Source organism: Hydra viridissima, unplaced genomic scaffold (genome assembly GCF_058129835.1).
Source record: "Hydra viridissima isolate aposymbiotic clone 2 unplaced genomic scaffold, HvirCarnegie_v1 scaffold_1, whole genome shotgun sequence".
NCBI classification, from domain to species: domain Eukaryota; kingdom Metazoa; phylum Cnidaria; class Hydrozoa; order Anthoathecata; family Hydridae; genus Hydra; species Hydra viridissima.
The window spans coordinates 14,574,124-14,588,021 of record NW_028324300.1 but is presented as its reverse complement, the minus strand read 5'-3'; the positions used below and the strand labels follow the sequence as shown (position 1 = coordinate 14,588,021).

The 13,898-nt window shown below is 28.6% G+C and overlaps 1 protein-coding gene across 3 annotated transcripts; it reads right to left on the bottom strand.

The window, feature by feature from the left end:
* Window positions 1–642: 642 nt before the first annotated feature.
* LOC149893489 (carbohydrate sulfotransferase 11-like) lies at window positions 643–8,446 on the bottom strand. 3 transcript variants are annotated; one of them, XM_090067278.1, is made up of 5 exons: window positions 8,379–8,443; window positions 8,103–8,225; window positions 5,434–5,480; window positions 3,166–3,426; window positions 643–1,270 (listed from the first exon to the last, which is right to left on the bottom strand). In XM_090067278.1, the coding sequence occupies exons 4-5, from the start codon at window positions 3,334–3,336 to the stop codon at window positions 698–700; spliced, it is 744 nt and encodes a 247-aa protein (XP_089923404.1). In that variant the 5' UTR covers window positions 3,337–3,426; window positions 5,434–5,480; window positions 8,103–8,225; window positions 8,379–8,443; the 3' UTR covers window positions 643–697. The 3 variants fall into 3 exon arrangements, with proteins under 3 accessions (XP_089923404.1, XP_089923394.1, XP_089923385.1); XM_090067268.1 differs by having other exon boundaries at window positions 8,103–8,446; XM_090067259.1 differs by lacking the exons at window positions 8,103–8,225; window positions 8,379–8,443 and adding an exon at window positions 6,684–6,973.
* Window positions 8,447–13,898: the final 5,452 nt, after the last annotated feature.

Genomic DNA, 13,898 nt, shown 5'->3' with positions numbered 1-13,898 from the left:
TTCTTTTCTTCATCTCTCCTTCCAAAGAGACGACCGTACTCATTCGACGCTCTAATCTGTCCGATTTTATTTTTTTGATTCTTTTAGAGTTTTTGGTTGTTTTTCTGTTGGGATACCTATCATCAATTATTCATGTGATTAGTCTTCGCGTTTACGTCTTTTCCCAGTTGAATTCAACTTTTCTTCTGCTTTATCACATATTTATATGAAGAGTTTAGTCAACTTGTATAATTTTTTTTTTATCGTTTTTCTTTTAATTTAGTTCTCTTTCCTTTCATTATAACAAAACTGTTTGAACAAGTAGAGAGAATTGATCGAGTGTGTATGTTTGTAGCATTTCATAAAGTTTGTGCGTTAACTTTTTAATGGCGTCCTAAATCTCAATCTTAAAGGGTATAAACAAAAAAACCATTTGAGTTTATCATCATCTGATTTTACAATCATCGTGTTTTTTGATTCATGAGGTTTTGATTTTTGTGTTCACTTTAACTTGAAAACGACTGTAAAATAAACATCTGCAACGAAACGCAATACCTTATAAAATTAGACATTTCCCGCAGATGCTTATTTCTTAATAGATAAATATTTCTGCAAAAAGTGATTCGGTCAGGGAATTTCTCAAAAAACCATCCCAAAAAAAAATTTCGAATAATGTTAAACTATATGAAATTAATTTACATTAGATAGTTTTTTTTATTTAAAACACTGGAAGGGTATATCCAAACGCAAGAAAATCGTCTTCATAAAGTTTATAAAGTTGTTCGATTTCAGACTTCGTTAAATTCGAAAAGTACTGATGCATAATGTCGCTAGATTTCGATAAATAACGATCTTTTGCGTTACGTGGAAAATGAAATTCCTTGTTTAAATAGGCATTTTTTAAGATTGTTACAGAGTCCTCAGTTAATGTTTCCATTTTTCCAATGTAATCATACTTATGGGAACAAGGTGAACATAGCTTTGTCATCAAATCCCAATGTTCATCAAAATGTCTTTTCTTCAAAATATAATTAACAAAGTCATGAAAAGTAATTTCAGTTCCTTTATCGTATTCCTCTATGGTTAGATTTTTTCGGGACAACTGAAGTATGCTCCAGCCGTATTGACGCCTGAAAAAAGAAGTGTACGGGTCTTCGAACTTGTTTCTGAATGTCGCTACCAGTCTTTCAAAAGGATGACGTGTAAGCAAAAAAGAATAATATCTCCATTCGCGAAACTTTCTTTCTGAAGGGTTGAGGTGTATAAGCTTTGAATAGTTTAGTTTATGAACCTAAGTAAGAGCAATAATTGTTAGTAATTATTTAATCAAAAACAAAAAATTACAATAAAATTATGTGCTTAATGAACTAAATAGGGTATATACATTTGAAATGTCATAAAAGTAGAAATTAGCTTTCAGACTTAAAAATCCTAAAAGTACTTTTCTAAGGATAAGTCAAAATGGTCTTAAAATTTAGGATCAGATTGTTTTTATCCACCTGGCTAACGAGAAGTGAAGAACAAAATCTTGTGCAATTTAGACAAGTTGCTCGATTTTGAATGTGCAGTTGAAAGATAATGTTGCAGAGATAATGCAGAGATAATCTTGAGAGATAATAATTTGCTCTGTTTTTGGCAGACTTGCATTGTTTAAACTCACAATTGCAAGTCGTTAAAAAATCGGAAAATACGAAACAAATAAATAATCTGTGTCAAATATGCTCATCGATTTTTGTTTTTTGCTTCCTTTTTTTTTTCCCTCTAATTTAACCTTGCGATAAATTGATTTTCAATAAAAATCTTCTGAAATTAAGTTGAAATGCATTATCTCAAAACTAAGCTAAATCAAAAATTTGATTTGTAAGAATTGTTGTTTAGATCAGTTTTGATCCTTATTATAGAACAAAAAAGTTAGCAGAGACAAAAAGTTTGAAGAAAAGTAACATAAACGACAGCTAATAGAGAAAGCCAAGATATTTCTGAAGGTGACCATTATTCAGACTGATTTGAATTATATGATAACTTAAAAGTGAAGTGAGCAAGAGATAAAGCGATGTCAATTCTCATTTGACTTTTGATTAGAGGGTGATATCGAGTTCAAATCTATTACAAATTCTTCTGCTTGCAATCTGTTTTATATGCAAAATAAAGTCTTTTGTACAATACCACATGTGCTATCCAACATTTCGCAAACTATCATTTGCGAACGGGCATCTACTGAACTTGTAGGAGAACTTTAAACACCGGTGCGTTTTGGCAAGGTGAAACCTAAGGTCTTTTCTGGTACCAAATATCGCTTTACATATGTGACAGTACCAAGTTTTTCATCAGCACTTTTGGAATCCCATTTGACATTAGCCTTATTTTCCTAAGTTACTAGTTGTGCCACGAAGAGGCAGTATAATATAATTTTACTACAGTGAATTTGAGAGAAAAAATTTCTTCCTCTCACAGAACTGTAGACACCAAAACAAAGTGTAACTGACCCCCTTAGTTTCAGCTTTGCAACTAAAAACATCGCTCAACTATCTTGCACAGGCTAATACCACTCAAAAAACGGTCATGCCCATCGTAAAACGTCATACTTGATGATATCTTTTCAGTAACAATTCTTGAAAGTTTCATCTGTTGAAAGAAGGAAGACAAAAGGATAATTTCAATTGAAAAAATTCATGAGATTAAAAGAGAGTATGGGATATCATATATATTTTAAGTCAGGTCAAGAAAAACGCAAAGTATCGATAAAAACACAAGGTATCAATAAACTGCTGTAAGGGATACTTTTTGGAGTGTTTAAAAGTCTGAATTCTAACTTTATTTTTTATGTCCGTTCTAATGTACACAGCCTTATAAACAAAGTTGGCTTTATTATTGAGCAGCCTTAGGAAACATTTTTTAAAAACATTTAATAAAGTATATAAATATTTCTACTGTGTATTTTTTTTATTATTCAAAATCTGAAACTTAAAGATGCCTTAAAAACTAAGAATAACAGTTACAGGGCTTTGTTTTCTACTTTCTTGAAAACTGCGAGTATAGACAGGCATAAGTTGCCGGTTTTAATCGTCGTACACAGCCACATTTTTTTATATCCTGCAGTTCTATTTATTTATTTGTAAAGAAGAACATTTTTTTGCTCCCAATAAGAACATTTTTAAGAAAAATTAGCAGAAATAAAAAGCTTACTCGGTTTTTATCAATGTCTAAAATCTGTTCATAATTATAGTTTCCATCAAAAACTTGAAAAAGTCTTTTCCACGTTGTAGATGCAACCTTTGGTATGAAGCAATAAAGAAGTTTTGCAGCGTCTGAATAAATTTTGTAGTTGTCATTGGTGACATCTGTCGCTTTTGTCATGCAAAACTTAAAGAGAGTTCTTTTTCGATTCTGCTGAGTCAGTAATAAATTACTTTGAGTCAGTAATAAACTGCTTTCTGTTTTCTTATCCTAAAAAAAAAAACAAATCAAAATGGTTTTAAAAAATTCAAATGGCGTTGGAATTATTAGATGATTAAAAAATGCTCGAAAATATTAAAATTTTCTTTTCTCCGTCCACAAAAAATGAAACAACTTATACCACTTTAATACAGTTTTTCTAATAATTATTACAAATATAATGTCATTATGAAAATAAAAACTTACTAATATCTAATACTTCTAAAGAAGTAAAATCACAGTTGAAATAAATAGAAATAAAGTAACTCATAAAATACCATAAGATACCAGTAGACAAAGATTAAATACATGATAAAAAAAATATAGCATTGGAAATAAATACAACGAATATTTGGAAAAATAAATAACATGAGTTTTTCTTTCAAATACTTTTTTTAATAATAATAATAATAATAATAATAATAATAATAATAATAATAATAATAATAATAATAATAATAATAATAATAATAATAATAATAATAATAATAATAATAATAATAATAATAATAATAATAATAATAATAATAATAATAATAATAATAATAATAATAATAATAATAATAATAATAATAATAATAATAATAATAATAATAATAATAATAATAATAATAATAATAATAATAATAATAATAATAATAATAATAATAATAGTAATAATAATAATAGTAATAATAATAATAATAGTAATAATAATAATAATAATAATAATAATAATAATAATAATAATAATAATAACAATAATAATAATAATAATAATAATAATAATAATAATAATAATAATAATAATAATAATAACAATAATAATAATAATAATAATAATAATAATAATAATAATAATAATAATAATAATAATAATAATAATAATAATAATAATAATAATAATAATAGTAATAATAATAATAATAATAATAATAATAATAAATAATAAATAATAATAATAATAATAATAATAATAATAATAATAATAATAATAATAATAATAATAATAATAATAATAATAATAATAATAATAGTAATAATAATAATAATAATAATAATAATAATAATAATAATAATAATAATAATAATAATAATAATAATAATAATAATAATAATAATAATAATAATAGTAATAATAATAATAGTAATAATAATAATAATAATAATAATAGTAATAATAATAATAATAATAATAATAATAATAATAATAGTAATAATAATAATAATAATAATAATAATAATAATAATAAATAATAAATAATAATAATAATAATAATAATAATAATAATAATAATAATAATAATAATAATAATAATAATAATAATAGTAATAATAGTAATAATAATAATAATAATAATAATAATAAAAATAATAATAATAATAATAATAATAATAATAATAATAATAGTAATAATAATAATAATAATAATAATAATAATAATAATAATAAATAATAATAATAATAATAATAATAATAATAATAATAATAATAATAGTAATAATAATAATAATAATAATAATAAAAGTAATAATAATAATAATAGTAATAATAATAATAATAGTAATGATAATAACAATAATAATAATAATAATAATAATAATAATAGTAATTATAATAATAACTGACTTAGCCGAAATTTTGGCGAAAACCAATACCAAAGTCGAAAGTTTCCGTTAACTGCTCATGAGTAACTTGGAAATGCAATCAAAAAAATCAGCACCACCAAAAACATATTTTCTTTTTAATCCGTGCTTTTTGCTAATAAAAATATCTTTATAAGGCAGACAAATGTTGTCTCATTAATTCTTTATATATTGAAACCATTTCATTTCTTACTCCTGGTTTACTAGCCATTAGTAATTCAAGTCTGCCTAGTAATAAATTTGGATCAATGGGTTAAAATACATCTATACCTATGCCAGTTGTTTTGAATTTATTCCAAATAAGAATTAGAATACTTCTAACATTTTCTGTACTATTTACTATCATTAAAAATTTTTACCTTTCATCATAATGACGATAAAAAACAAGCATACCTTTCCATTTCTTGGGTCATTACTTTTGATGACAAAACCAATACAATCTAAAATATAAGTAAAATTAGTTACTCAGAGAGCAGCTTAATGTAGCGCGAGTAAGTGGGCTCTTCTCCCCTTTTTCCAAAACGTATTAAATTCAAAAAACGAAAGATAAGGACTTTTTATCAAAAATGTCTTTTCTCTTATTTAATACCAAATATGGTTGTGTATTTTTTTAATACTAAAGGATTTTTTTGAATCTTGAGAAGGCCACTGGTCTATCGTAAAAGTGATGGATTTGGTTACTTTCCATGCTTGCGTTTACATAATTTCTTAGCATGGACGTATAAGAGATGGACGTGCAACTCATTGTTTTACTTCAAAGAGGCCGCAGAAATCTGCGAGCCATGCGAGTTTCCGACAAACTCTAAATTTTCACCCGTGAACAAAAAAATCTATTACAATGGCTGCCCACAGTTTTAAAACAAACTCTGATTATGTGGTATGAGTTTAATCTTTTATAGCATTTGTTTAACAAGACTGTTTAGAATAAAATAACTACTTCACGCCTTGACAAATTACTAAACAAATTACACCTAGGTAAAGGAAATTAGTTGTCGGCATGAACAAATTTTCTTCATTTTTCCAAGATAAACATTTGTAAATTTGGGTACTTTTTTCGTGTAAACAAAGTTCCGTCAATAATAAAATAGATCTGTAAGGATAATTTTAAAATGACTAAAAAAAGTATAGCGAAATATAAAAAAGCTGAAGTAAATATTTTTCTCAAGATCTGGTTTCATTCAATTCCTTGGCCCTTCATTCACCAGCCTTAAATTTGTGTATTTTTTTAGTATTTTTTCTGATATGTCGCCATTTTTTGCCTCGTCTACTCTATAAGCTCCACAAAACATTCAATACCAGCCTTTTTTTTTAATGATGTTAAAAATTCCAAAATTAGGTTTTCCATGTAAAGTGGTCACAAGGAAACGTTTTAATGTTTTCTCATACCGCGAATTAGGTCAGTGGTGACGCAAATGAAGCGCCAAAAAACAATTAAATAGCATTTTAAAATTAACATTCTTTGCATTCAAGTTCGCAACAATTTAAAAAATATTTCCAAGTTCATAAAAAGGAGGAGATTATCAAAAAAAAAAAAAAAAAAAAAAAAAAAAAAAAACAAAGACAAAAAACTCAGAGAAAACAAACACAAAAAAAATTAATTTAGATTAAAAAAAGGAAAACAAATAACAACAATTCAAACTTACATCGATCAAAATAAACTCGCGATGAATCATTATTTTGAATTAGGCGGAGTATTGTGAGTACAATATAGGTCGCAAACAATATCAAAAAGAGAGATTTTCTCCTCATTAAATATTTTACTTGTACTTATTATAACATTTGGATGAAGATCTCTATTTATTATCTGACTCAGTAAATGTATGAAGAGTGTCTACTACAGAGAGTAAAAAAGATTGAGTTCTGCTGCGAATCGTTAAAATGAGTAATTTATTGTCTTAGTTGGCTGACGTGTGCTTTTTACTTTGCCACATATATTACCTGGGAATACCTACGGATTTTATCAGAGACAAAGCTCTTTGACAAAAGAAATTAATATAGCTGTTTGCCTGTAATCTTTAATCTTTTCTTTTTGTTAATTCCGGAATTAACAAGATTGTGAACCGTTTTGGGGGGTATACTGGATCCAGTGGACTATTTTTATGAGCTTTCAAATATGAAGCAGTATGCCTTACTCACAAACATTTTGATTAAACAATCTAATTTTCAATGCAACGCATTTTTATTAAAATCTCTATTCATTAAAACGAGTAGTAACTTGTTTTTTGTTTTTAGTTTTTTATTACAAATGAGTCATCAAGTACAAATACTGAGAGGTAAATCGTCTTCATTGTTTAGAGATTGCTATCAGTGAAAAAGAGATGCGTCACGTGAAACTCTACCTCAGAATGACACACCAGATATTACAACTTGTTTTGTCCTTATTTAACTACTTATGAATAAAACTGGTTTTTTCCACTGGTTAATCCCACATATCATGTGGGATTAACCAGTGGAAAAAAGTTATGAAAAATACACAAGTTTCCGAAAAATTAAAAGAAACGTGCCAAACGATCAAAAAAAGATTATTTAATTTTGATACGAATTTAGATGTTTAAGACTACTAGTAAAATTTAAACTCTTTTCAAGTTTTTATTTTCTAGTAAACGTATCCACGAAATCAGTTTTTTACTCCTATGTTCCGAATCGCTTCGGGATGTTAATCAAGTTTTCAGATTTTTTTTTAAGTTCAGAATGCGTTCTTTTAACAGCTTTTCCTGCTGCACATTTTTTACCTTCCTAGTGGTGGCAGCCATTCGCGGACAACTAGTTGGCTTACTTTCGTGACCTTAGTAAATAAATTCCATAGTTTTTTTTTTTTGTTGGTTAATGTTAAATGAACGTCTCAGAATTAAACTGTGAATAAAAAAAACCTTTCAACTAAAAGTTTTACAAAAGAAGCCAAAAGAACACTATATTGGATTCGAACATTATATATTGGATTCGAACGTTATATATTGGATTCGAACGGGTTGGATGCAACTGTTGCGATTTGTATATCTGGAGTTTCTAAAACTATATTTTCCAAAGGGAAAAAATGGGACAGTTTCGAAAGAAAAATTTACCTCTGATGTGTGTATATCAGCTAACTAAAAACACTATGTGGTGCCATGGCTGAAGAAGACATTCACAGAAGGCAATTGTACCTCTCAACAGAACAATGCATTCTGTTATGGGTCCAGAAAAGCCTGTAAAGAGGGAAAACTGAGAATAGATATAAACATCATCTTTAAATTTTACCCGATTCAAACATATAATATTCCAACGAAGACAAGAACGAGATAGCCAAAACTCCGGGCGAACACTAATATACAATTATATTAAAAATCAATCAGCCACACCATTAAAATTTAAAACTGTTTTTGCAAAAACGACCAGAAATACAATTGTAACTACACCGTTTAGGTGATATTAGTTAAATTACAAAAGTTCGCAAAAATTCTGTAGCCATTCTGAGACAAACTGGTAAAACCTGTTTTAAAGAAACATGATTCAGAGGCTAAAACAATAACACCAAACAAACTTTAAGATAAAATCAATTGTCTATGCAAGAATTCAAGAAACATCTGCAGACAAAAAAGGAACGATAAAAAATCTTTCGAAAAAGTTTTAGGGAAAGGTTTTAAGGAGAATTATGTTTTTTTTTTAAAAGGAGTTTTTTAAGAGGAGATTTTGAGGGATTCTCCTGATGAGGGAGTTGCGGGGGCGGGGGAAGGGGAGACAATTTTATGACAAAGATTTTTGAGGAGATTCTCCTTTTTGAAGAGAATCTCCTCAAAAGTCTTTGTCATAAAATTCTCTCCCCTTCCACCGCTACCGCAACAAATATTATAATTTTTATTGAAAAGTTATCCTCAAATTCTATTCCACCGCTACTCAAAAACACTGTCCTTACATTATTGACGTCACCACATACAATCACAGCCATCATACCATAAACTCACACACATCCTCATCACTTACAACTATCTACTTAGAGAACCCCGTGTTGTGATCCGCTTAAGCAATATAACCCTTTTATATGTTTGATTATATATATTATTTTAAGATAAGTCAATAATGATATTTTTATACAACTTTAATATAACGCGAATTCTAATCTCTTTTAAAGTCCTTCTTTCCTATTTTTATGCACGTTTTTTATAATGCGTTCCACATGAACGCACTTACGTAATTTGTATTACATAATTACGTAGTTATCATTCTCAACAGTTTGGGAAGACTTTTCTTATCAGATTAGTAGATCTTGATACTTAATGATAAAATTTCACAGGTCTATGATTTCGCTTGGGATACGATTTTCTATCAGCTTTTGTTCTTTCGTTATCATTAACTTGCATTTCCTTTTGTATAAACTCATCAGGTTTTAAAATCTTTTTTATAAATTGTATGTTACGCGCCAACTCGTTTCCTTCTTCATCTACTACAATAACTAAACTTTGCCTTCTTTCTTTAACTATGTATTTCTTGTTTAGATATTTTGAATCTAGTTTTCCTCCACGTTCATGACGTTTTACGAGAACCTGGTCTCCTACTTTAACATCATATCTCTCCTTTGCGTTGTGTTTCTCATCAAAGTATTTTTTTTACTTTTGCATACTTTTTATCTTGACTTTCTCTCTCACTTCTTTATTTCTCTCACTTCTTTATCGTATGGTGATTACTCAACTATTATTGAAGGAAATTTATTTTTGATGTTTCTATTGAATAACAATGTGGCTGGTGGTTTTCCGGTTATAGCATGAGGAGCACATCTATAATTTCGAAGCATACATTGAAGTTCCTCTCTCCAGTTTCTGCCCATAAAGTGAGTTGTTTTTATTGTTTTCGATATTACTTGCATGAATCTTTCTACTATACCGTTTGCTTGCGGGTATCGCGGTGTTATTTTAATATGCTTTATATCAGCATTTTCAAAATACAATTTTAAAGCCTCACTTTGAAATGGTGGACCATTGTCACTTCTTATTTTGTTAGGATAACCAAATATAGAAAACAGTCTTTCTAGTTTATTTATGATACTTGGTGCTGTTGTGATTTTCATTATGTCAACAAATGGGTATCTGGAATATATATCTTCTATAACAAATAAATACTCTCCTGATGGTAATGGTCCAAATAAATCCATCGCTAATTCATCCCAAACATGTTCTGGTAAAATTGACATTTTAATTGGTTCAGGACCTGGCATGCGTGACGTCCAAGACATTTTTCAATATGTGATTCAATATCACTATTCATAGTGGTCCAATACACTTTTTGACGCAATAATCCTTTGCATTTTTCAACACTTAAATGTCCTTCATGTGCAATTTGTAAAGCTCTTTTTTGAAGAGACTTTGGTAAGACAATTCTTGTTTCTCTTAATATAATCCCCTCATGATCAGTTAACTTATTTTGAAATCTACGATATGGTTCCAGTATTGGGTTGTCATGCCATTTACCAGACACTAATGCATTCTTTACTGCAACTAAACTGATGTCTCTTGCTGTCTCCATTTTTATATCTTCAATTGATATTGATTTGGGTGTCATTTTTGTCACTAAAAAGTTTACATAAGCCGCCACTTCATTTTCATCTGACTCATTGGGTACCTCATTTGGGATACAGTTTCTGGATATAAAGTCTGCAATGTTCTCTTCTCCCTTCTTATATATTATGTCAAAATCATATGCCTGCAATTTGATTTGCCATCTTGCAATGCGTGCATTTATTTTAGAACTGGATGAAAAAATAAACTTGAGCGGTTTGTGGTCCACTACGACCTTAAAGTTTTTTCCATACAGATACAAATGTAATTTTTCAATTGCCCATACCAAAGCAAGAGCTTCCTTTTCTGTAATGCTATATTTTAACTCAGCTGCTGTCAGTGACCTACTTATGTAGCAGATTGGTTTAATTCCAATACCTTCTTTTTGTAAAAGTATTCCTCCTATAGCATGATTACTTGCATCAGTAATTAACTGTACTTCTTTGTGCGGATCATAAAAAGCCAACACTGATTCACTTGATAACTCATGTTTAAGCATATTGAAAGCATCATTATGTTTTTTGACCCACTTAAATTTTGTATTTTTTTTTAATAGTTCACGTAATGCTGTTGTTTTTTCACTAAAGTCTTTAATAAATCTTGACACATATGTGCATAAACCCAGGAAACTACGAAGCTCACTTAAGGTTGTTGGTGGTCTTGCATTCTTGATAGCCTCTAATTTGTTTGGATCAGGATTAATACCATTTTTGGATATTTCAATACCAAAAAATTTTATCTTCTTTTGAGCAAAAATACACTTTTTTTTATTTAGCTTTAAACCTAATGCACGTGTTTTGATAAACAATAATTCTAACTTCCTTAACAAATCTTGTTCATTTGATACATATATTATAATATCATCACTAATAAACTTTACTCCATCTATTTTACCATAACTTTGTTCCATAGTTTTTTGAAAAATCTCGAATGAATTGTTAATACCATATACTAATCTTTTGTGTCTATAAACTCCCTCATCTGTTTGAAAATTTGTGATCTTTCTGGACTCGGCATCTAACTCTAACTGAGTATAAGCTTCTTTCATGTCTAACTTAGCAAATATTTTTGAACCGTACATCTCATCTATTATGGAATCCAATGTAGGAATCGGGTATCTTTCGCGTTTAATTGCTTTGTTGATGGTTCTAGCATCAAGACATAATCGTACCGTTTTATTTGCTTTTGGTACAATTACAAAATTACTAATCCATTCTTGCGGTCCTTCAACCTTTTCAATAATGTCAGCCTCTTCAAGACGCCTTAGTTCTGCTCGAATATCTTTTCGAAGGTGATAAGGATAGCGACGTAAATTTTGTGCAATTGGTTGTATGTTTTCATCTACATGCAGTTTGCATTGAAAGTTTTTTAGCTTACCATGTCCTTTGAATATATCTTCATAATCTGCAATCAACTTTAACAAATCATTTTTGAATTTCAAAGTCACTTTACAATTTGCATCAAAATAATGCAAACTATTATCTTTTTGATTTAGTGGAGATTTAATTTCATCATCAATACTTTTACACACATTAAAGTGCTGCTTGGCTTCATTTGATTTAGCCACTGTATTTACACCATTATCTTTGTTGAGCATAAAGTTTCCATTTTCATCAATTTTTAAAATATTCAGCTCCTTTGCTGTTTCAATTCCCATGATATTTCCAGCATTATTTTTATTTACAACATAGATTTTGTTGGTAGTTATTTTGTTTTTTGTTTCAATTTCAGCCTTTAAACAACCTATCAACTTTAGAGGCGTTGAAGCATAGGGAAATATTACTGTTGATGATTTTTTTAGTAATAAGTTTGGATTGTGGTTTTTAATCCTTTCAAAAGTGTTTTTGTCAATCAAATTCACACTAGAACCTGAGTCAATAACCATTTTTATTATAACATTTTCTACCAGCACATTTATTGATTTTGTTTTATAGGATTGCCCTCTTTGTTTTGAACTAAATGTTAGGGCAAGCGCTTCCTCTAATTCATTTTCTGAGCTGCTTTCACTTTTGTTTTTATTATTTATCTCTTTAACTTGCTGTATTGTCCTGTAAGGTGTTTTTGAAAAACTTCTGCAACAAATGGCTAAATGATTTTTCTTTTGACATTTATAGCATGTTTTCCCATTAGCTTTGCACTCTTTTTGATGTCCAATAAAATATTTTTCGCCACATCGAAAACATAACAAGTCATTTTCTCTTTTACCTATATTTTCACTTTGATTACTTCCTGATTTTAAATCTGTTGCTTGTTTTTGTCTTCTGGAAATAGTTAATTTTTTTAAATGATCTACCACGTCAATCTCCTCTGTGGATTGATTTGTTTTCTTATTTGACATTTCTTTTGCTTGTTGTTTTGATATTTCCATGTTGCGACCAATTTCAACACATTTATCAATGTTTATTTCTCTATCCTTGAGAAGTTTTTGCTTGAGTTTCACAGAATGACATTCCGATATAAATTGATCCTTTACTGCCTCAGCGACATCTGAAAACGCACAATATTCGGCTTGTTTTCTTAACCGAGTAACAAAGCTCACAGTACTCTCCTCTTCATTTTGTTTTATGTTCTTAAAAATATATCGTTCATACGTAATGTTTTTTTTTTGGTTTAAAATATTGATCGAGTTTTTCACACATTGCATTGTATTGATCAGTATCGTTTCCTTTTAGAGTTTTGTATATTTCTTTTATATCTTTTCCAGCTAAGTGCAACAATAATGCCTTTTTTTGCGCCTCTTGCGTAACTCCTGTCGCCAATATATATAGCTCAAAATCTTCTCTCCATATTTCCCAGCGTTTATCTATATTTGTTGTATCATTTTCGTTTATAATAAATTGTTCTATACCTGGTAAATTACTAATTGCTTTTGCCATGTTTTTATCTTCGTCGCCAATTGTTGTGATCCGCTTAAGCAATATAACCCTTTTATATGTTTGATTATATATATTATTTTAAGATAAGTCAATAATGATATTTTTATACAACTTTAATATAACGCGAATTCTAATCTCTTTTAAAGTCCTTCTTTCCTATTTTTATGCACGTTTTTTATAATGCGTTCCACATGAACGCACTTACGTAATTTGTATTACATAATTACGTAGTTATCATTCTCAACACCCCGTCCTCACATAGAGAAAACCCTGCCCTCACAAACCCAGCAATATTTTCAGGACAAAATGGTTAATTTCTTCCCCAAAGACATTTGACTATAATGTGCTTAAAAAAGGCAAACTCAAGAGTCAAAACACTAAAGCCATTCATTTACCATGCTTGGAGCTCAATGTCAAGGGACTATATAATCAGCACCTGCCAGTCCTTCTGTCC